The 22,913-nt window shown below is 48.1% G+C and overlaps 8 protein-coding genes across 8 annotated transcripts; 5 read left to right on the top strand and 3 right to left on the bottom strand.

Annotated features, from left to right (window-relative positions):
• Nucleotides 1–345: 345 nt before the first annotated feature.
• On the bottom strand, nucleotides 346–2,272 carry yngI_1 (putative acyl-CoA synthetase; the record flags this gene model as incomplete). The annotated part of the gene is made up of 5 exons (XM_031149264.1): nucleotides 346–680; nucleotides 738–1,067; nucleotides 1,123–1,499; nucleotides 1,549–1,846; nucleotides 1,897–2,272. 5 exons carry the CDS (start codon nucleotides 2,270–2,272, stop codon nucleotides 346–348), a joined length of 1,716 nt encoding a protein of 571 aa, XP_031004844.1.
• A 436-nt stretch (nucleotides 2,273–2,708) lies between these two features.
• On the top strand, nucleotides 2,709–4,721 carry LHYA1_G004301 (putative methylcrotonoyl-CoA carboxylase beta chain, mitochondrial; the record flags this gene model as incomplete). Its single annotated transcript, XM_031149263.1, has 8 exons — nucleotides 2,709–2,883; nucleotides 2,939–3,065; nucleotides 3,126–3,193; nucleotides 3,254–3,324; nucleotides 3,377–3,687; nucleotides 3,735–3,994; nucleotides 4,048–4,141; nucleotides 4,205–4,721. The coding sequence occupies 8 exons, from the start codon at nucleotides 2,709–2,711 to the stop codon at nucleotides 4,719–4,721; spliced, it is 1,623 nt and encodes a 540-aa protein (XP_031004845.1).
• A 402-nt stretch (nucleotides 4,722–5,123) lies between these two features.
• Nucleotides 5,124–7,686, top strand: SAT9 (Satratoxin biosynthesis SC1 cluster transcription factor SAT9; the record flags this gene model as incomplete). The annotated part of the gene is made up of 6 exons (XM_031149262.1): nucleotides 5,124–5,332; nucleotides 5,378–5,884; nucleotides 5,970–6,470; nucleotides 6,517–6,655; nucleotides 6,703–6,782; nucleotides 6,855–7,686. 6 exons carry the CDS (start codon nucleotides 5,124–5,126, stop codon nucleotides 7,684–7,686), a joined length of 2,268 nt encoding a protein of 755 aa, XP_031004846.1.
• Nucleotides 7,687–9,933: 2,247 nt separating this feature from the next.
• LHYA1_G004299 (putative transcriptional regulatory protein) lies at nucleotides 9,934–12,483 on the bottom strand (the record flags this gene model as incomplete). The annotated part of the gene is made up of 1 exon (XM_031149261.1): nucleotides 9,934–12,483. One exon carries the CDS (start codon nucleotides 12,481–12,483, stop codon nucleotides 9,934–9,936), a length of 2,550 nt encoding a protein of 849 aa, XP_031004866.1.
• Nucleotides 12,484–13,848: 1,365 nt separating this feature from the next.
• On the top strand, nucleotides 13,849–15,778 carry vrtL_2 (Efflux pump; the record flags this gene model as incomplete). Its single annotated transcript, XM_031149260.1, has 4 exons — nucleotides 13,849–14,175; nucleotides 14,223–14,676; nucleotides 14,728–15,339; nucleotides 15,516–15,778. 4 exons carry the CDS (start codon nucleotides 13,849–13,851, stop codon nucleotides 15,776–15,778), a joined length of 1,656 nt encoding a protein of 551 aa, XP_031004867.1.
• Nucleotides 15,779–16,136: 358 nt separating this feature from the next.
• OXCT1_1 (Succinyl-CoA:3-ketoacid coenzyme A transferase, mitochondrial) lies at nucleotides 16,137–18,363 on the top strand (the record flags this gene model as incomplete). Its single annotated transcript, XM_031149259.1, has 7 exons — nucleotides 16,137–16,440; nucleotides 16,537–16,821; nucleotides 16,890–17,094; nucleotides 17,148–17,618; nucleotides 17,679–17,796; nucleotides 17,857–18,078; nucleotides 18,229–18,363. 7 exons carry the CDS (start codon nucleotides 16,137–16,139, stop codon nucleotides 18,361–18,363), a joined length of 1,740 nt encoding a protein of 579 aa, XP_031004860.1.
• Nucleotides 18,364–18,559: 196 nt separating this feature from the next.
• On the bottom strand, nucleotides 18,560–19,663 carry ALG3 (Dol-P-Man:Man(5)GlcNAc(2)-PP-Dol alpha-1,3-mannosyltransferase; the record flags this gene model as incomplete). The annotated part of the gene is made up of 4 exons (XM_031149258.1): nucleotides 18,560–19,028; nucleotides 19,116–19,176; nucleotides 19,202–19,424; nucleotides 19,505–19,663. 4 exons carry the CDS (start codon nucleotides 19,661–19,663, stop codon nucleotides 18,560–18,562), a joined length of 912 nt encoding a protein of 303 aa, XP_031004861.1.
• Nucleotides 19,664–20,338: 675 nt separating this feature from the next.
• Nucleotides 20,339–22,295, top strand: LHYA1_G004295 (putative transporter; the record flags this gene model as incomplete). The annotated part of the gene is made up of 7 exons (XM_031149257.1): nucleotides 20,339–20,472; nucleotides 20,533–20,745; nucleotides 20,793–20,967; nucleotides 21,017–21,196; nucleotides 21,249–21,388; nucleotides 21,454–22,029; nucleotides 22,178–22,295. 7 exons carry the CDS (start codon nucleotides 20,339–20,341, stop codon nucleotides 22,293–22,295), a joined length of 1,536 nt encoding a protein of 511 aa, XP_031004858.1.
• Between the last annotated feature and the right edge of the window lie 618 nt (nucleotides 22,296–22,913).

Genomic DNA, 22,913 nt, shown 5'->3' with positions numbered 1-22,913 from the left:
CTGTTTTAACGTTGCTTCATCTTCTCTTCCTAGCGTTTTAATTGCTCCTATATGGACTGCTTTTATGCGTTAGGGTTTCCTTGCTTGGGTAACAAGAGATTATCCGTGATTCCTCCTACCGAGCTTGATTGTGGCAGAGTATACAAACTTGGGCTAAATATATTAAGAAACCGGTGTTGGAGAATGCTCAGTGATACTCTGGGAATAATGATGATTTCAGGAACTTGTTTCGATCTTCTTGTTTAATAATATGTCTGCCTAGCTAGCTTACTTCTTAGGAAATCTACAGTAAGGAAATGTAACGCTCTAATGAACTTGATTTACAACGCATTTGTCGCAACACGCTTAGAGTTTAGCTGACCGCATGTCTTTCCTGATAAGCTCAGCTCCCTTTTCCTTCAAGACATGTTTCTTGATCTTCCCGCTTCCAGTCTTAGGGAAGTCTTCATCCACGCTTAACCAGAATACGTGCACAGGAGCTTTGTGCCAGCCCAACGTCTCCCTTACAAATTTTGCCAGTTCTTCTTGTGATGGCTGTTCATGTGTTGTTCGATGCTGGAGGAATGCACCCACTGCCTCACCATACTTCGTATCGGCAATCCCAATAACGCTTGCTTGGATAATCGAAGGGTGTTGCACGAGTCGCTCTTCGATTTCCAAGGGAAGAATATTCTCCCCGCCTAAATGTGTGGAACAATTTTCAGCAACAGTCAGCTTGGAAGAGAGAAGATGCCTACCTCGAATGATAATGTCTTTTATCCTCCCGGTGATGCGGCAGTAACCCTCATTGTCGAATACTGCTTCGTCTCCTGTATGCATCCAGCGTATTCCATCCTGATCAGTCCGCATCGCCTCAGCTGTCTTTTGGGGATTGCGCCAGTAACCAAGCTGCAGAGCAAAGCCCGCAACGCAGAGCTCTCCTCTGGCTCCAGTCGGCACGATCTCACCATTCGCATCAATTATTTTTGCTCGCATGTGGGGAAGAAGCTTGCCGACTGTCGATAACCGTTTCTCAACCGGGTCGTCTGTAAATGTCATAAAGCTCGCGGGAGATGTCTCCGTCATACCTTTTCATAAATTAGCCCTTTGCAGATATATGAAATACTGCCAATTTCTACTTACCATATGTATTTGTGATCTCGGACATATTAAAGGTTTTTTGCAAGTCCAACATCATCTTCCGAGGAACTGGAGCCCCTGCAGCAATGCCAGTGCGAAGCCTGGAAAGGTCTGCACCTGGCTGTAAAAGCTCGAGTTCTGCAGAAAACATCGCTGGAACTCCATGGAGAGCCGTGCAACGTTCTTTTGAAAGTGCTTGGAGGACCTTTTGAGCTTGGAATGTCTCGCTAGGAAAAACAATGCTGCTTCCATGGGTCAGGGCTGCTAACAGTCCAAGAACGAGGCCGAAGCAATGAAACAAAGGAGGCGGACAGCATATGATATCTTCTTCAGATAATCTCATCCGATCTCCAATAAATCGACCATTATTGACAAGATTGCTACAGAAGGTCAGCGTGTACTACTTTCACCAGGGGTTCCTAGGCGTACTTATGAGTTAACATAGCTGCTTTTGGCGCAGCAGTTGTTCCACTAGTGAACTGAAGATTGCACATATCATTTGGCTCAACCGTAGACATTCTTGTAGCAATCTGACTATCGCTTATCCCTTCACCTCCACGAACCAAGTCCGCATACTCACGGAAGGCCCATTGACTGCTCTTCTGCAGAAGGATTACTTCCTGCAGCTCAACTAGGCTCGCACAACTATCTTCGCTTTCTAGCATCTTTAGCACCTCTTGGCTGGATATCCTCCCGATCCTTGAACTAATAAACAACAGGCGGCATCCTGGTGTATGAGTTAGTTTGATACCATTGCAAATATTTGGAAGTGCCAACCTGAGTGCTTCAAAGCAAACCTAAGCTCCGAGGGGTTGTAGGTGCAATTTAGAACTACTAGAGCGGCACCAATATGTGAAGCAGCAAAGAAAAGCTCCACATATGGAGGACAGTTGCCAGCGAATATTCCAATATTGTCTCCACGGCGTATTCCAGCTGCCACCAGACCTTTGGCGACAGCAAGTGTACTTTGATAAAGTTGTTGGTATGTTGCTCTATATCCAGCTTCAGGAAAGACAACACATTGACCTGAAGGAGTAGTTTCTGTTTGCTGCTTGAGTAGCTGACTGAGTGTGATATTCCAAAGGGATGGCTCGGTCGGCCCAACAAGAGTAGAGAGCTTTGAGAGGTCATTTATCTCCGTTGAAGTGTTCATGATTGTCAGATGGAAGGTGGTAGGGAAAATATCAGACACAACAATTTCATCAGTTTAGTTCTGCTTAATTGTAAAACGTTATCAAGCATTTGATTCATCATTTTTCACTATTTTACCCATCCCTCTTCTTTTAAAACAAACAAAATGAATACCCGGCAAACAGCATCTACAGAAGCCGTTAGGCTTGATGGGTGGTAAGTGCGACGGTATAATTCGGGATTGTGTATTACTGCAGTCCCGGCCTCGGTCCGCAGACGGCCCCACAGCTTTTGCCCATACAGCCGGCCATTATTCGCAACAATTATCTCCAAGAGGAGAAAGTCACAACTCTTAATAATCAGACTTTTATCTTCCATGGATTTGGATTATGAAGTGTTAAAAAATCTGAAAGCATTCAAACAGCTTCCAATATTATATACTACTCAACCTCTCCGATATGGCGACCTTCCCGCAGTACCCAACTCACATCAGCGACAAGTCTCCCAAATTCCAAGAAACTGCTTCGAAATGGACCAATATTCTTGCAGAATTTGCTGGAGCTTCCTTAGAGGCAGCTTCGGAGAGTAAAACGTTGAGTGCGCTTGAAAAGCATACCGCGGCACAATTGCTTGGTGAGCTCGAAACGAAACTTTACCAAAAAGTACTCTGCTGAAGCACAATTTCTAGCGCGGGATAGGATTGCTCTTCTACGGGATCCAGGAACTCCATTTTTGGAACTTTGTGCTTTTGCGGGGCATAGGCTAAAAGACTCTTCTCCTTCAGCGAGCGTAGTTGCTGGCATTGGCGTCGTAAGGTAGGTTCATGTTCAATGCTTCCAGCCACCTTCAAACGGGACTAATGTATCCATTTATAGTGGCATTATATGTGTGCTTTTCGCACATATCCCTTCGCTCCAAGGAGGAGCCTGGAACGAGTATACGGGTAAAAATCAAACACATCAGCTTCTTTCTCAACTAGGGAACTAACTCATGATTACCTCAGTCCTAAAACAAAACCGTATTACAGCTATCGCCACGGAAAACAACTTGCCTCTGATTGCACTTGTACAGTCTGTGTGTAAACCCTAACAGCCCAGAAGACACTTACTTACAAGTCGTAAACCAGGCTGGTGTCTTTCTTCCACAGCAGTTCAAAGTCTTTCACAAAGGTGGCCAGATCTTCCGGGACCTCGCGCTTCGGTCCAAGAATAAGCAATCAAGTTGTGCGGTCGTCTTTGGCTCATCCACAGCGGGAGGTGCATATCATCCTGCTCTTTCAGATTATACAATTTTTGTTCAGGATCAGGCTCAAGTATTCCTTGGCGGCCCTCCTTTGGTTAAAATGGCTACGGGAGAGGTCATAGGTGCTGAGGAGTTGGGGGGTGCGGATATGCACTCCACTATTACCGGACTTTCAGATCAGCTTGCAGTTGACGAGTATTATTCTCTCTCTCGCTCGTTATTCCTAGGCTTATTTTCTACAGGTTTGATGCAATTCGGAAAGTAAAGGAATGGGTTTTCACGACTTCAGCGGCCCAGGCTCAGCTATCACAGACTAAACTTGTTCGGGAAACTGTCAATCCAAAATACAGTATGGAAAGCCTTTTGGGTATCATTGATCCTGATACGAGACAATCGCTGGATATGATGGAGGTCTTATTGAGAATTGTGGATGACTCGCGCATCGAGATCTTCAAACCCGCATATGGAAAAGGCATGATCACAGCTTGGGCATACATCCATGGTATTAAATTGACAACCTTCTATGTAGGATATTAGCCTGACTAACATTACTAGGCCATTTGACTGGAATCATCGCGAATCAGACTCCGATTATCCTCCCAAACGAGGCGGATAAGGCTACGCAGTTCATCCGTCTGTGCAACCAAGGGTAAGCTGCATTAACATGTCGCAACTGCTGCCACTTAAATGCTAATGAGTTCTGATGCAATAGGCGAAACCCCATTGTTTTCCTTCATAACGTAACGGGGTTCATGGTTGGGCTGAAATCAGAGCGAGCAGGTCTGATCAAGAAAGGTGCCCAACTCGTGAGCGCAGTCAGTACAAGTTCAGTGCCACATATTAGCATTATCTGTGGCGCATCTTACGGCGCTGGAAACTATGCAATGTGCGGACGGGCCTATGCTCCTCGTTTTCTATTCTCTTGGCCAACGAGCAAGTGCTCTGTCATGGGTCCAGACCAGCTAGGGGGAGTGATGGAAACAATAGAACGAGGGGCTGCGGCTCGTGGTGGGCGAATGGTCGATGAGTCTGAACTGAAGGCAAAGGTTGAAAAGTTCAGCGCGCAAGTTCGAAAAGATTCGGAATCTCTCCGGACATCGGCACATTTGCTAGATGATGGAGTGATCGATCCTAGGGATACGAGAGATGTGTTGGGAATGTGTCTAGAAGTCGTCAAACTCGACCCGATAGAAGGCAATGTAGGCTTCCGTGGCCTTGCAAGGATCTAACAGTCTCCAACATCTTTATAGTATCGAGGGTTCTGCTGCGCACACATTTGTAATATAAATAAAAACTTATTTACTAATTACCTCCTTTCCTCTAAGTTGATGCCGTTCTAGGAAAGTTCTTGTATCCAGACGCTTTGCCTCCTTTCTTTTCCGCTGCGCGTAGTAAGCCACAGTGGGTCCCACCTCGTCACGTGGCAAAATAAGCCATCCGCTACGCCGCACCGCATTCTAGGCTAGGTTCAACCTCAAATGTTTTACGGGTAAGCTGGAAATCGTCTTCTATCCTGGACCAAAGCAATTGGCTTTAATATACCTTCCATCATCTACAAAACATAGAAATATGCATGCTAGCATTACCGAGATGTAGATGCATGGATCTGATGCAACCTCGGAATTATTGACATGGAAACCCAGTCCCCACCCAGCTCAATTAAGACCGAACAGGCAGACAATATAGCATCGGGGAAACAAGCAGCATGCTTGAACTGTCGTCGGAGCAAAACTAAGTGTCTCCGTGATCCTGGGGAACTGAAATGTAAGAAATGTACTCAGACTCGGGGAGATTGTGTTGTGCCAGAATATCGGGTTGGCCGAAAGAAAGGAATCAAGAAGTAAATGCCATCGAATGTCAACTAGCAAGTTACTAACACATCCAGTAAACGAGATGGACTCGAAAAGGCTGTTTATCGTATTGAGCAAGCTATCAAAAAGTCCAAGACCGATGGTAGCCAATCTGAGGATGGCGAAAATGTTCACCATCTGAAAAATCTCTTGAATGATGCAAACCACATCTTACCTGGAAGTGCTTCCGGTGGATTGTACAGGTCTTTTAGTGCACGAGGCTCTTCAAGTCAAACGCATCAATCTCCTCGGAATGATTATTTTGTGCCCCCTAAGTCGGAGCCAATACCAGATCAGAATTCGGATGATCAATTCGCTGTTGACGATGCGGAGAATCCTCTTCAACTACTCGCCAGGGCATCAGATCTTTCTGTTCCGTCGAGTGCCCCCACTACCTCTAATTTCGCCTCTCGAGGTCAACGTGGCCATTCGAGAGATCAAGATCTTGAGGCTTTCTTTGGGCCATTTCACCCTAGCTTAGATATCGGGCAAGATATCGACCCAATTGAGATGGGCATTGTGACAGAGGATGAATCAATCGGGTTATTTTCATAGTAAGAACATATCTTCTCCATTCTGCTTCACGCTGACTCTACGAAGCTTCTACGAGAATCTCTCACATACTAGATGGGGACTCGACCCATTGTTACATACCCCTCGTTTCGTCCAACAACGATCAGCATTCCTCTTCACGTCTATTCTGGCTGCTTCAGCTCTATTCATCCCAACAGCTGGCGCTCTCTTTAAGCGTCTGTCAATACATTGCAAGTACCTCTCACGCAAGATCATTGCAAGCCGGAATCGATCGCCAGAAATCGTGTTAGCATACATGATCAATATCCCATGGATGAGTCCCGGAAAACATTGGTCCGATGATGAGACATGCTCGTATATGGCCATGGCTCTCACTATCGCGCTGGATATTTTTCTAGATAAACTCATTGTTCCTTCCCCTAGCGATCCACACGGGAATTTCCAGGCGGGGAGAGCCCAGTCGGATTGCATTACGGCCAAGAAGGCGCTGGAATTGGATGGGTTTGGGGATGTGGATCCGCGTTCGGACTTTGGGAAGAGGCTACTTCGAAGAAGAGAGAGAATCTGGCTTGCTTTGTTTGTGCTTGATAGAGGGTAAGATCACGTGTGGCTTCCGACCGGATTGCGCTAACATTTGCAGTGTATGTCTCGCCAGAGGAAGGAGTTTCATTGTTCCCGTCACGCCCCTCATCGAGACCTGTGATGATTGGCATAGGTGCCAAATTTCGGATGGTTGGGATGGGTCCATCGTATCTTCTGCAATATTACGGAGAGATCTTGTAAGTCGACATATTCATTATGATGTTTACTTGCTAACATGTCCGAGGTCGACCTTATATCTGAAGTGAAAAGAAGCTGCGACAGCAACCGCACGCAAAATGTAAATGGAGAAATGATTGTTCAGTCGTAAGCCCCCATAAAGCCCCCATAAAGCCCCCATACAGCCACCATATCACCTTTCCTGACCATTTTGGGCAGGCTCCAGCAAATGATTGATAACTTCTTTGACCGGTGGTACACAACCTGGACCTTCACCATCGGCGGCACTAAAGGTAATCAACTCCATCCTCCAAATGCGTCTATCCTAATGGGCTGTGCAGGCAACTCCATACCACCCTATGTAGAGATTCTCGTTATGCACGGGCGTCTCTCAATCTACAGCTCCGTCATAAACCACCCCACCGCCCCCGTCGAAGTAAAGCGCTTCTTCCGCGCCGCCGGCCTCTCCTCATCCCTCAACGTCATGCGCGCAGCCGTCCAAGGCGAGTCTCGTCTAAAGTCCATGCCGAACAATACCTGCATCATGATATCCTTCGCAGCATGCTTTGCCATCTACCTGAGCGCCAAAGGAGGAAACGGGACGACCGGGCTGGCGACGAGTATCAAGGTACTCATCGAGGAAAGCGCCGGCGTGCTGGAACGGATCGGCGGCATAACACCACATAGGAATGGAACGAGCCGACTGTATGGGCGGCATTTGAGGGATGTGGTAGGAAGCGAATTAAGCAAAGTCGATGGAGCGCAAAGCGCTCTCACGTTACCGCCGCCTCAAGTCACGCGGCAGCCATACCCAACTGCAGAGCAAAGCTCGCAGCTCCCCCCACATACACAAGCGCAGATGTATCAGCGATCAGCAGAGGTGCCTCGCATGCAGATGCAGTTCTCGGCCATGTCGGACGATCAGATCAACGAGGCGATCAGCAATGCTGGGCCGGAGTTGGATATGAGCCTGTCGAACTTCCAGATGGATGATAGGACGGGGTTGGATTGGTTGAATTGGTTTAATATGGATGTCAATAGCGGGATATGATAATATTAATTCGAGGGCCGACTTATAAGCAAGGATTTCTGTCTATTGTCATGCTTCAACCTTTCCAGTCATCCCCTTACTGCTCATATCTTTTTACTCCACGGAAGGTGCCCAAACGGGAATCGCGAGCAGGCAGACCAGGCAGACTATTCGAATTCTCCGCGTGACCCGTCCCCACCAGCTCAACATACTAAGCGAAGTACAAATTAAAGCCAGCAACACAAACATCCCTCCCTTTTCTGCATTCATCTTCCGTCATGCCATGGTATCAGCATACACTCAAACAAGTAAAACCAAACCCAGCCTCAGTAAACAAAGCGCAAGTCTCGCGATCGTCAATTAATCAAGCCGAATACGCATACGCATATCCAAAAAGCCTAGCTTCCAATATAAACCAAGCAGCTGAGCCCTTCTACAGTACCATCAGATCCGCACACTCTACCTCCACCTATCCCATCTCTTTCCAGATATAACTCTGTAACAACAAGTCCATAGCAAGCTATCTACAATACAATACAATCCTTGGAAAAAGACAACGCATACATAGGATCGTCCGACATGCCTTTATTTTCTCATACTCAGCTTCAGAATAAGAATTATGCACCCCTCATCTCGCATGTCCTAGACACAAACACTCTTTCCTGAACATTTAAGAAGAACCCTTGGAACGAGTTACGTCTATCTGTATAATGCAGTCAAATACAACTTTAATCGCTGTCAATCAATTAACCCGAGATTAACGGATTTCGTTCGTTCGTTAATAAATTATTAACATAGTAAACGAAGTCTACTTAATGCTATCCATTCATGCTCAACAATCCTCGTACTCATCCAGCCAGCGCACGAGAAAGATATTGACGAATCTCCTGCTTAAAGTCATCGAGCAGCAGCCACGAGAGATGTGCGCGGAATAACGGGAATCTGTATTTAAGTTCTGGGGTGCTGGCTATCCTCACAAGAGGAATGCATACAAGGGTGCCGGTCGGGTTAGACTGGTACAGTATTTCCCACACCGTTGAATTATAAGGCTTAAGTCACCTGAAATTGCCTTGATACTCACTCGATCGTAAGTGTATAGATTCATGAACACCGAATTGGTGAGAGATGTTTTTGTTCTTGCCGCTTAGTGAGTGGGTCATAGTGGCATGAGATGAGATGCTTAGTTGTAAATACTATACTATACCATATAAAAACCAACCTCGACTCATAATCTCCACAGCATGTCCCAACCGCATTTCGGAATCCAAGCTTTAGCTCTCGAGTGTGTGCCGCGGCTGCTGTGGGGTGTTTTCAGTAAGTCCACATCCCTTCACTCCAGCAGGGTCTCTTCCCTTACTCCGCTCCGGAATAGTTAATTAAACGTTTCTCGTTTCTCTGCTATATGTATGTATGTATTTAATTTGTCGTTAAAAAGAATCTGCTGTCATTTCCTATGCATGTATCGTCTGATAGATTATCTTGGGTAGGATGGATTTACTTATCACTAGCCGGCGTGGATCGAATAGAGAAAAAGAAAGGAAAGGTATCTCCGTATCTAGGTAGTGTTCGGGGATTTTAGAGGATTATCTATCTTAGCACTATGCTGTTTGGACAGCCACCTATTTAATTTGCGAGGTAGGGCAGGTCAGGGTTGGGTTGTGGGTTATGTTATGTTATATATGTGATGGATGCTATGATACTGGGTACGATTTTTTATATACAGGGGAGTTTGGGGTATGCATATGGAGAGAGAGTATGTAGTATGAATACAAAATTCTTCTATATAACCAAGTTTTCAACCTTTGGATTTCGAGGTTTAAAGGCAGCTACTGCACGGGTATCCAAAATTCCGCCATTTTAGCTGTATTCATCGACTGACATTACACATATGCTCCTCGCATACTAGGATATGCGGTTCAAGCGGAATGCGGGGTAATTATTGTACCACGGGCTTCGATCGGCTCTGGGGATACCTGACGGCTAGGAAAGAGAAGATCGAGATGAGGATCTGTTGACTTGCTTAACTCGGCATCGGCATCTATACTTCTGAGAACACGGAAGTATTTAGTTTCAATAGGATGTTTGGTGGCTCTTTGGATGGATGTCATACCTGGAAGGAAGTGGAAGGCACGTGATAGTTGTTCCTTTTACAAGCAGAAGGTAATCGAATTACGGAGACCTTCGAGTCTGGCTAGCTCCTTTGATGATACTACGCATGTATTTCGTACGTGAATTGGGAGCATGTCGAACTTTCTCATGAAATACGCTTCATCCCATACCATGGTGACCATTATGTGGATAAGGCGGATTAGGAAGAACTTGTCCACGCCCCCTCTGTTGCTGAGAGAAAGGCGTATCGATGGAACCCCAATGCGTATAAGCCGCACCCGGCGGCGGTACCATGAGGTTATTATCAATGATCGGTGGAACACCATTATACGCATTTCCGAAAGCCATGGCCGGTTCTCGGGAAGACGTAGTGGTAACGGGCGCAACATAGCCATCGGCGCCGAAGAAATCTTTCAGATCCCACGGGAGATCAACAGGGGCTCTTTGGAACCACGAGTCGAGTGCATTTACAGCTCCAGGTTGTGTTACTTGGGCGCCATAGTCAAAGGTAAATGTCGTGGATTGCTGCTCCATGTATTGTCTAAACTCCTCGGCTTTCTCATGCTGTTCAGATCGAGCGTCAAAGATGCCGACAATTTTCGCCATCTGTAAAGCGACTTGAGTCAAGATTGTAAAGGTGGGACAGATCTTGACGTTTTCGAGAGCACCCATGACATCACGAACTATTTGTTTGCGAGCCAGATCCTCGTTGTTGTCTTTCTGGTCCCACGGCCGAGCGAAGAAATCTAATGCCAGTAGGAAAATTGATATGAAGACGTAATATCCGTCTAACCATGCCACACCATCAAAACTCCCATCTACCAAAAGTTGGTGGAGAAGTTTGGCGGCTGATTCGGAAAAATTACTGCAGGCGCTGCTCAGTCGCATTTCATCCTTGTCGAGTTCCTGGGAGCGTACATGTCTTCCTAGGTGGCGAGCTAATTGTAATCCAACCTTTCGCAACATGAAAGGTCGCGTAACAAGGGATTGCGCGTGGTGGAGTTGGACGTGTAAGAGAATAACCGCGCGGCGATGTTTTGGCAATGGAGAGAGACTTTCTAAGCGCAACTGCTGTGGTAGGCTATTGTGCCAGGTATCGAGGTCGAGTAGAAACTGTATTGCCATTTGGGCCTTGGGAGAGTCGCCGCGATCCATAGGACTGCTTGAGACGGCATATATCTTGCGTCTGATCTCCGAAAGGAGCTTGACCAAACGCACCAAATGTTCCATATACCCAGGTGGTACCGACTCCCCGCCATCCAACATGATCTCGTCCGGAAAGCTTACATTGACTTCTGCTTCCTCAATTGCACATGGTCTACCAAGGATGGCGCATTGGTATTGCTCAAACACGTATGCTGTCCACCAGACGCGTTTCCGAACTTCCTTTTCCAAGTCATTAAACCCAATAGACGTCCCCTCGCGATGCATGCCTAAAGCCATAGCCATTCGCGAAGCACAGCCCAGTAGCATGAAAGCGCTGTTTCGCTCAGTGCAATGGTGCTGGTAAAGTTGAAGAAGTAAAAGTGCTTGTACATTTATCAGTGTAGTGGCGCTGATAAGTTGGTGCATCCTCGACTGAACAAGATCCAGGTAATGATGCTGGATTTGCTTGGATTGAAACGTATCTTCGTTTTCAAGTGCCTGGGCTCCAAATACTAACATCATGAACAAACAGCAGATCCATCCTGGTTCTGTGTCCCGCATTAGCATGAGGGGTTGGTTCCACATCAATTCATAGCGGGTTTGAAAGGTCGGCTGGTGGAATAGAAGATAGTTCGGATGAACGCGGTTGAAAAAGGCTTCAACAAAAGTATCTGTAAACTCTTTTGTTGGGAGGAAAGATAGCGTGGTGGCTCTTTTCGACCGGCTGGTACTGGAAGGTAGTCTTATGGACCCGGATGGGAGCTGACGACGATTGACAGCCTTTCCGGTACTGCTAGACTCGCTCATTTGTCGGTCAACATTTCCATCAGAAGAGTCTTCGCTCTCTTCTTTTACAATGGGATCAAGTGCTTTGCTCCAAGTTGAGCCAGCAAACTCGTGGGCAACCTTGGACCGTTCATCATCGGGTTGAAAGTTTTTTAAAACTACATTGAACTCTGCAACCATCTTCCGCACTGTGAGAACGAAGCCAAAGGATGAGGATGGCCCAATGTAGTGAGATTTTCCATTATGTCCCTGCGGCATGGGAACAAGCTTCTCCTCAACAGACATGGAGGGCGTTCCATCACGCTGGTTTAGTCCTTCGGACTCTTTGGATGCCACAGATGGAGACTCTGCATCCCCACCAGACTGGGGAGAAAGTGTGGTAGGCTTTGGTGGGTTGCTAAAGACCTCTTCAGCAACATCCTGCTCGTTGAATGCAGGCAGCTGGATATTATGAGCCTTGGCAATATCGTAGAGTTCTTCAATATCGTTGGTATCTCTAGCTGGAAATAATCCCTTGATCAAAGTATCCAGAGCGCGATAACGAACGCTGAGAGTCTCGACGCTCCCGTATATTCGGGTCTTGCGGGGCAGGGTGGATTCGCACTTTGCCCCCACTTCCGAGCAACTTTGACATGCCTCTCGTGTATCTGTGCCACTTGAACGGGAGCAGCGGATTCTCCTCTTCTTGCAACGGTCACAGCTGACCAGAGCTCTCCGACGAAGGTGGTCTGGGATCCGAGGTTTGCCCAACTTTTTTACCTTTGCTGGATGGTCCATTTTGATTGGTGTACGAGGATGACCTCAAGACTATCGGCACCACCACACGTGCCGTCCGTCGTACAGCACAGGACAGTGCAATACCGGTGGACCTGGAATGTCAAGAAGGAACAGTTTCAGATGCACAACTGGAGTCATGTGCAGCGATGAGGATTGGGTTTCTGTGAGAGATTAATGATCAGTAGCAAAGGCTGGCGTTACGGTGAAAAACACGTCGAAGCGGAAGCTGAATGAGTGGCTAGCGGCAAGGGACCTGGTGGACGAGGGGAGGCGTTCTCGGTCTTTGGCTCACCAGGCCAGGCTCCTTGACGACGGAGTATAGAGAGGGGTGTTGATGCAAGAGATACCTTACCTCAGGTGTGATTAATAATTTAATAATAATTTCCCCTATACTTTAGCATATAAAGACCGTATGTACCGTGACGCGCAAGCATATGTGGTGAGCAGCGGGTATTACCAGGTGTTGCTGACTGGAAGCTTTGTATTGCTTTAATAGTACTGTACTGTATGCATCACACACACTACCCCTCCAAATCCGATGATAATAGTAATAATAATAACAATAGCATAAAAGATAGCAGTGTCGGGGAAGCCTTTACACGACTCTATTACAAGATGACACTATTACAAAGAGTTTGGTTTACAACATACAGAAGCTAGCGCATAGACTCGGCCTGGCCATATTCAGCGCTCTGGGCTGACAACGACCTACCCTACCTACCTAAGTAATATTCTTAGGGTCGGTAAATCCCTCAGGGGTCTGCAGGTAGCTAGGAATAGTCTTTCCATCTACTCCGAGAACTTGGTACAGCACATCAAGGCGTATACTGTACGAGCATAATATACCAGACATATAGCCTCTCCAGGGTACTATAATCCTTTCCTAGAAATGTCATCGCGAGTCATGCGTGGCCACCGTTTGTGTTGTGCGCTCTCTTTCTCGTAACCCAGGACCAGGCAGGCAAAAGAATCTTTACCAGTTCACCAGTTCACCAGTTCACCAGTTTACGCTATCAAGAGGTCATTATTAGGTACGAAATTACGATAACCATAACCAAAACCATTCATAGGTACCAGGCAAGTACCGTCTTCTGGGCAGTGGCACAGGCACAGTGCACATCCAATGAGGGGTTCCTAGACCGGTGTCCCGAATCCACGGCTCTTGGCTTGGGGCTTGCTTAGGCTGGCTAGATGCCACAGCACCTTTTTTACTTCTGGGGAACATCGAAGATCTTGCAGCGCTTCTAATAATCATGCCCACGCCTCAGCACGCGTCCCGTCCCTACTGTAAACAATCCACCCCCACAGTCATCCTACGAGTACCTACGAGTACCGACTCCATGCTGATCATTCGAGCACGGGAACATGTCGCGGGCTGGGACTGAGGAGACTGAGACTGAACCCAGAACCAGCACCAGCAATGATTCTCCCGTGGAAAAGCTTGGCGATAGCCCGGATTGGCATCCGAGTACGATTACCGACCCAGAACTGCGGTTCGAAGACAAGGAATCCGAAAGCAACTGCAACTTCAACTGCGACTGCGACTGCAGCCATGCGGCAGAGTTAAAGCGGGATTCGAATGGCTTGCCCCTCGTTCCTCAACCCAGTCAATTCAAGGATGATCCACTGGTCAGTGTTATCAAGCTTATCAACCGTCAATCATCAAGACAATACAATCCCGTCAACCGCATCGTGATTTAATTTATTCATCTCAACTAACACAATCCAATTACCTACAGAATTGGCCAACATGGTTGAAATGGACGGTATTGATCCAAGTCGGCTTCATGGCCTTTCTAGGCATCTACACCTCAGCCCTGATCAACCCCAGTCTCGTCCTCCTATCCAAAGCCATGGAGGTTGACTCTAAAACTGCCGCATACTCTACTACAACTGCTATTATCCTTGGAGGAGTCTCTCCCTTTATCCTAACCCCTATTGCCAACGTCTACGGCCGTCGCCCAACTACTTTATTCGCCATATCCATCACCATGTTGGGAGGCGTCGGCTCGGCCGTGTCGCCCAATTTCTCGGCGCTGTTGGGAACCAGGGCCATGGCGGGGTTTGGAATGGGGGGGATGATGAGTGTGGGGACGGCGTGTGTCAACGACATGTTCTTTTTGCATGAGAGAGGGGAGAAGATGGGAGTTTATTCCATTTTTGTCACGAATGGAGCGCATGTTGCTGCATTGAGTAAGTACTCCCAGCTTCGTATTATATGACTTTCAACTTACAGTATCTTAGTTGGTGGGTTCCTAGGCCAAGCAGCAGGTTGGCAATGGGACTACGGCCTCGGCGCCCTCTCCTGCGCTCTCTCCCTCATCCTCGCTATCTTCCTGTTCCCAGAAACCCTTTTTCCCCGCGACGCCTCCTACCTGGCTTCCCGTACCCACACGCGCACCTACACGCAGCTACTCTTCGACTTCCGCGGCAACGTCCTCCCAACGCGCTCCCTACACGCCCCAGACTTCCTCCAAACCTTCCGCATGCTAAAATACCCTTCCATCCTATTCCCCTTCTGGTACTACACCACGGCCTGGACCTTCTGCAACGTCCTCCCCGCCATCACCCTAGCCACCATCTACACATCCGAGTACCATCTCAAGCCCGGCCCTATCGGTGCCTGTCTCGGAATATCACTTACCATCGGCTCGCTGCTGGGAGAGTTCTTCGCGGGCCGCGCTAGCGACGTCCTTATATTCCGCCTCGCGTTAAGGAATGGGGGTGTGCGAAAGCCGGAGTACAGACTTTACCTATGCACGCTCTCGGTGTTCTTCATGCCGGCCGGGTTACTTATTTTCGGTGCAACGGTGGGGAAAACATATTATATACCTCCTCTTGTCGGACTTGCTATTTGTAAGCAGCAGCAGCTTTCACTCTCCTTTCTCTCCTTTCTCTTCCCTCCCAATAATTAACCCCTCCTACCAAACCCTAATATCCCCTCTAATCCCCTCTAATATCCTCTCCCACCTCCCACCTCCCACCTCCCCAATATCCCCTCCCTAATAGTCCTCCACTAATCCCCACCACAGCAGTATTCGGCCTCCAAATAACAACCACAACCCTTTACACCTACACCACCGACGCGTACCCCACCCTCGCCCCCTCATCCGGTACGCTCTTCAACGCGTCCCGCGGTCTATCCTTCATCGTCGGCTTTTTCGCCCTACCGTACGCCGCAAACATCGGGTATCTAGGGGCGTGGGGCACGTTTGCCGCTGTGGTGGCTGTCAGTTGGGTGCCGGTTGGTGGGTTGATGGTTTGGGGGGAGAGGTGGAGGAGGAGGTGGGGATAGGGAAAATTATTTGTTCCAAATTAATAATCAATAGATCAATAGATAAAGCTACCTAGGTATCTGTGAGGATCTACTTGCATACACCAATCATATGTATATAAAGTTACAACTAGAAATAGAATCAGAATACATGATAATATAATCCGCATAACACACACACACAACCTAAACCACCTGCACCCCACGCCCGGGATTTTCTGCCGGGCTGACCGATGCGGTGATCAAGGGTCGGCTATTCTTTTATGACCCGGGCCTGCCATATACAGCTCCATTCCGTCATACTATACATCCACACATCTCAATTGCCCTTTCCAAAAACTTTTCTATTTTCCAATTAATATTAATCACTCATGTAATCATGGCAACAAGAAGAATAACCCCCATCTACTTAGCAAGAACCTCAATACTATCTCCACTACCCCGCGCTCGACAGGGGCCCCTCACGTGCACCTCCCCACTACATCATCACGCACGCCAGCTACGAACCACGGCTGTTTGCGCTGGCTACGACCAGAAAGCAAATGTAGGCGCAAAGCGCGATGCGGCGCCGGACATAGCCAGGGGGGCTTCGAAGGTGTTTAGGGATGCAGATGCAGCTGTAGCAGATATCCAAAACGGCAGCACGATTCTCAGTGCTGGATTCGGACTATGTGGCACTGCTGGTAAGTACTTTCCCATACATAAATGCATACATACATACCCCCCCAACGATTCGTCCTCTCGTAAATCTCCTCATACTAACGCGCTACTTGTACTAGAAACCATCATAGCAGCTCTCTCTAAACGAGGGAAGAGTGGACTTCACTCTCTCACTGCCGTTTCAAATAACGCGGGCACGACAGCGGGCGGTGGACTCACCCCCCTCGTCAACTCCGGACAAATCGATCGCTTGATCTTGAGTTTTCTAGGCGCGAATAAGGGGTTGGAGAGCAAGTATCTTGGGGGTGAGATTGCTATTGAGCTATGTCCGCAGGGTACGATTGCAGAGAGGATACGTGCTGGTGGGGCGGGCATTCCGGCGTTTTTCACGCCGACTGGGATTAGTACGTATAATGTTGATTGACGCTTTGGAAGGGAGGGAATTCATGCTGATTGTTGTGCGTGCGGGCAGATACGTTACTGCAATCTGGAGAAATCCCAGTGAGGATGGGTCCGGTGGATAAGGCGACGGGGAAAGCTACAGTTCTGGAGGCTGGAAAGCCGAGAGAGACGAGGATTTTTGGGGGCAAGGTTTATGGGATGGAAGAGGCGATTAAGGGCGATGTGGCGATTCTACGAGCGTGGAAGGTAGACGAGGCGGGGAATTGCCAGTTCAGGTATGTTGGATCAATCAAACTCGAGATAGAAGTATGCGAACTGAATCACTTAGATATACCACCAAAGCATTCGGCCAAATCATGGGCAAGGCAGCAACAGTCACCATCGTCGAAGCGGAAAACATAGTTCCAATTGGAGATATCCATCCGGATAGTGTTCATCTTCAAGGAATCTATGTAGATCGTATCGTTCCTGCGACGACAGAAAAGATTATCGAAATAATAAAGCTGAAGGAGAGTCGAGGTCAGCCAAGTGGTGAACAATCGCCATCTCAGGTGCGGCGAGAGAGGATAGCAAAGCGGACTGCGAAGGAACTGAAACATGGATACTACGTGAATCTTGGAGTTGGCATTCCAACTTTAGCGCCTTCGTTCCTGTCTCCTGAGACGAAGGTCTGGATTCAGTCCGAGAACGGACTATTGGGAATGGTGAGCCGAAAGCCCAGGTTCGCTTTGAGAGAAAATGTGCTTACAGTTTCTGTTTCTGTTCAGGGACCATATCCGACCGAGGAAGAAGTCGATGCGTAAGTCTAGTCTCCCTTAACAGTATCTTGCGTGAAGCACCTCGCTGATATATACCTCAGAGATGTCGTCAACGCCGGCAAAGAAACCGTCACGATAGTCCCCGGCGGCTCAACCTTCGACAGCGCGGAATCATTCGCCATGATCCGCGGTGGGCACATTGACGTCTCCGTCCTCGGCGTAAGTACCCATATCCCCCCTCCCCTCTCTCCACCCATCCACTCATACAACCCACCACAGGCCCTCCAAGTAAGTGCCAACGGCGACCTCGCGAACTTCATGATCCCCGGCAAGGTTTTCAAAGGCATGGGCGGCGCCATGGACCTAGTCGGGAACCCAGACCAGACGAAAATCGTCGTTGCCACGGACCATGTGGCCAAAGATGGTAGTTCGAAGATCGTCGAGACTTGTGTGTTGCCGTTGACGGGGGCGAAGGTCGTTAGTACGATTATTACGGATTTGGTAAGTGCTGTGTTTCTTATTGTTACTGTTTTAGGATTCTAGACGCTTTACGGAGTAAGGGTGCCAAATGCTCTCAGGGTGTCAAATGCAAATCCGGTGATTGATTGATTGATTGAATGAATGAATGCTGATTTGGCGGTGATACTATAGTGCGTCTTTGATGTCGATAGGGTGAAGGGCGGCTTGACGCTCATTGAGCTGGCGCCAGGTGTGGATATTGAAGAGGTTAGGAGGAAGACTGATGCGAAGTTTGCGGTTGCGGATGTTGTTGGATCTATGGAATGAATAAATCAAGTGATGAACCTAGTCCTATATGCTGGCTGATTGAGCTTCGATAACGAGGAATGAATTAACTAGAACTAGGGATGAAAGAAGGTTAGGTTAGACTGTGTACAATATGATACCTACCTTATCTACCAGTACTACGTAGGATTTACTATTTCCACGAAAAGAAATATATTCAGACAGTCTCTTCCTCCATCTACAATTTCGCCTTGAACCCCGGCGCGAACGACGTCCCCGCTCCCCCACTCAACGCCTCTACAATCTTATCCACGCCCCCCAAAAGCCAAACACACCCCTCATCACCCGCCAACCACTCTCCGCCCTGCACAACCGCCTCCCCTTGCGCGCCCGCACTCCCATCCTCGTACGCCTTCCGCAGTCCATACACATGGCTCGTGACCTGCGGGCCGACGCCCGTCTGCGCCCTCAGTCCCGCGATGGCCACGATGCTCGTCAGCACGCGGCCCACCTTGGCACCGGGCACGTATTGGACCGAGGGGTCTGCGAACAGAGCCCCGTACTCGTGGTCTACGATGAAGGACGGGAGGTCTGGGTGCGATTGCGCTAGTTTGGCGAAGAGCTTGGAGTCGAAGGGACGGTAGATGGATGTCCAGAGGGAGGCGCCGCGGGCGAGGATGGAGGGGAGGGTGCTGGGGGTGGTGTGTCTGGCGTGAGTGATCAGAGTGAGTTGGAGGATGTGGAGGAAGGTATAAGAGGGGATAGATAGGTAATAAATGGATGGATGGGTTTACCGTGTGGGTGTTGTAGATAGCGAGGAGGCGATTTCACGGGGTAGATTGGCGCGGAAGGCTCCTAGACAGTTGATTGTACGTGGTACCTGTCATGACAGTCACATGATCAGCCTCCTCCGTCCATCCAAGTGCGTGCGTGAGCTGCCGAGTAGGTATACGCACCCCATTGAACCCTATACACTTCAATCCCACCTCCCTCATCAGCTCAGCAGCCAGCACAGACTGTTCTTTATCTCGCGACGACGACGTGGCGATGTTATATAGCTCCGTCAGTCCATCCGGGGAATTCATCGTCATCGTTGTTGCTGTCTACGCTCTTCTTGTCAGAACTGGTTTCACAAGATTTGGAACAGGCGGGTTGTGAGAGTGGGAGGGGGAGAGAGACAAACTGATAATGTAAGCCAGGCCGGCAGTCCTACATTCTGGGCTACTGCTTCTTGTCTTAAGCGCTCGTATACTGAGCGGACGGCGGGCGGCGCGGGGAGTGTGTTTGGGCGGGCGTGTGGTGCGCTGATGAGCACTTTTAGGGTGGGTGAGAGTTTGGACATGTTGGGGGGTAGGTGGGTGGGTGTGTTAGTTTCAAGTTACGCTTGTGTGGGTTTATGGTCCATGTGGATTTAGATATTGGATCTGGTGGATGAGATATGAAGATATTCATGACCGAGTGCAGTATACGGTCGGGATCCAGATGAAAGACCGGTGGACGGTTTCATGGCGCTTACATAATTCTTTACTCCAGTCAGGTACAGACCACGTGATGTATTAGTCTATGGATTATTGGCTATGATCCTTGTGCATCTTGTTCTTAACTACGATTCACGTACCTACACATAGCTTTGAGCAGTTTAGAGCTGGACGAGTTATGATAGTGTTTTGCTTTTCCCTATCCGAATGGAAGATATAAAGAAGAACTACGTGTGTACAGAAGATAAAATAAGGTACCTACTATACAGTACTAGGTAGTATTATATTAAATCTCCCTTATTAGTGCAACTTGTTTCCATATGGAATAATTAGAACGAATTCGGTCTTCAAAAAAAGGTCCGTTGTGGCACAGCCGGACCCCAGATCCGCCGCCTTGGTCGCCTGTTGCGGTAGCGCTCCCCTCTCGCAAACCAACAGCTACCTAGTAAATCCCCACGTTTTTACCCCGGACTCAGGGACCACACTCCATCCTCTCTTCATCTTTTTAGACCTCATTTTTACTCGTATCTTAAAAGATCATGCGCTCTTCAGTCGAAAAGGTTGATATCAACATGGAAGGCAATCACGTTGATGAGAAGCAGCCTGCTCACGATGCTGCGCCTCTTGGCGACAAGGCTTTGACTCGAAGGATACTTCTGAAGCTTGATTTCAGGTATGAATTCCCTCTCTTACCATGGCTTTCGAAGTTAAAGTATTAACGGCAAGATACCAGGATCCTGCCCGTCTTGGCTCTTCTCTTCTTGTGCTCATTCCTGGACCGCACGAATGTCGGAAACGCGAAAACTTATGGGCTGGAAGCCAGCCTCAAGATGACGGATCATCAATACGATACCGGTTTGGCTGTATACTACGCGACGTATATCGCGAGGCAAGTTCTGTTCCATGTTTGGCGACAATCTGTCAGATCTATCACAATATTTGATATGTTGGTCCCGTCTCGATATGGCGCTAACCTTTTTCTTTAAAATATAGTGAGATACCGAGTAATCTTGTTCTGAAGAAAATCAGTCCTAAAATATGGCTGCCGGCTTTAACAGTTATGTGGGGTATTGTGACGATGTGTCTTGGGTTTGTGAGAAATTATTCGGGGTTTCTGGCTGTGAGAGCTGTTTTGGGCATTACTGAAGGTGGACTTTTGCCTGGGATTGTAAGTCTGAAAATAGACATGGGTAGAATAACTTGCTGACTGATTCTAGGTTTTGTATCTGTCGGGAATGTATACAAGAGGAGAAATGGCACTGCGATTGGGACTTTTTTATACCGCTGCTTCTCTCAGTGGTGCCTTTGGTGGCCTTCTCGCACGAGGACTCACAGAGATTGGGAAAGTTGGAGGCCAGGCGAAATGGAGTTGGATTTTCATCATCGAAGGCCTTCTTGTAAGTAATATTCCTAGGAAGTTAAAGATGGAAGCTGACAGTCCTATTGCAGACTGTGGTTGTAGGAGTCATCGCATACTTCCTCCTACCCAATAGCGTAGACACAGCTTCCTTTCTGAAAGAAGATGAGCGTGTATACGCTCGAACACGCCTCCACCTCGATCTCCCATCACGACTTGCTCAGGATGGCAGGTGAGTCCGCACTAAGCGCACGTCTAGTATAGCAAAATAAATGCATGCTAAAAATTAATCCACAGCATGGATCAACACGAAGTCTTTGCGTGGTCCGAAGTATCACGCGGAATCTTCGACCTCTCGACATGGCTGAGCGCCGTCGCGTACTTCGGCATCCTAGCCGGCCTCTACTCATTCGGCCTCTTCCTCCCCACCATAATCGTAGAACTGGGCTACACAGCCAACGAAGCCCAGCTCTGGTCCGTCATCCCCTACGCCGTAGCAACCGTCGTCACGATCTTCGTCTCCTTCATGTCGGACCGCCTGAAACTGCGCGGCGTCGTGATGCTCATCGTGCTCCTCCCCGCCATTGTGGGCTACGCAGTGATTGCCAACATCGGCATCCAGCATCCCAAGGTCAAATACGGCATGACAATTTTAATGGCTACGGGCATGTATGCCAGCGTCCCATGCGTGTTGGTCTGGAATTCCAATAACAGTGCTGGGCATTATAAGCGTGCGACGACGACGGCGCTGCAGCTTATGATTGCGAATAGCGGGGGTTTTGTCGCGACGTTTATTTATCCGTCCAAGGACAAGCCGCAGTTTCACAAGGGCCATACTGTGATCCTTGGGCTTTTGGTGTTTTCTTGGTTCACGTAAGTCAATCTACACTCTAATATTATCTCTCTCTACCTTCACATTTCCTCTCTTCTACACCTCAACATTTTCCCTCTCTTCTCCCCCTCAATCCTCGATAAGATAAAAAATAAACTTAACTTTCATGCTAATGATGCTGGAAAAAAGGGTTGCTCTCAATGTCCTGAATTGCTGGAAGGTTAACCGGGATAAGAAGACCGGCAAGTATGATCAGTATACTGGGTACGCGGATGATAGGGATCCGGATTTCTTGATGGTACTCTGAGATGAGATGAGATGATTGATGCTTTTCAAGCTAAATATCTATTTATTATTTTGCGGGTCCCCTGGCGGAAATTAAGTCGAATGGTAGGAATATACTTAGCTCGCACTTTTCGAGTTGACGAAATGAACTTCTGTAATCTTACATCTGTGTTTTGGGATTTCAAATGTTGTAGAGTACTGGACTAGTAAGTCTTACAAGGAAGTTGGTGCGGGGGCGGGGTAATCGCGGGGTAGAACTGATGAGTAAATAAACGTAAGAGTTCCCTGGAGTCTGGCGATCAACTGCTAATTTATGAAAACTCCTCGCTAGATACCCTACCTAGGTAGTATATAACTGTGTCTTGATTGTTTAGTACATCTGATCTGTTAGGAACCATAACGACTAATACAACCGCGCCGCAGCCTACCTACCGTACATCCTCTCACAACTCCATATATCAACGTTGCAGTGCTGCAGACTGCCTGTTTGCAGACCCTGAAAGCCATAGCATCACAAGACTTCCGCTTCGACTAGACCTATACCTCATGTCAAAGCGCTGTATCTAGTATCCCATAGTTAGAAGCTGCAAATAGAATGTTCCAGACCCCAGAAGCCTCAAACTTGTCCACTTTGTAATGC

This window comes from Lachnellula hyalina (assembly GCF_007821495.1).
Source record: "Lachnellula hyalina strain CBS 185.66 chromosome Unknown contig00078, whole genome shotgun sequence".
In the NCBI taxonomy this organism is placed as follows: Eukaryota; Fungi; Ascomycota; class Leotiomycetes; order Helotiales; family Lachnaceae; genus Lachnellula; species Lachnellula hyalina.
The sequence above is the reverse complement of the archived record's forward strand: the minus strand, read 5'-3'. Positions and strand labels throughout refer to the sequence as shown.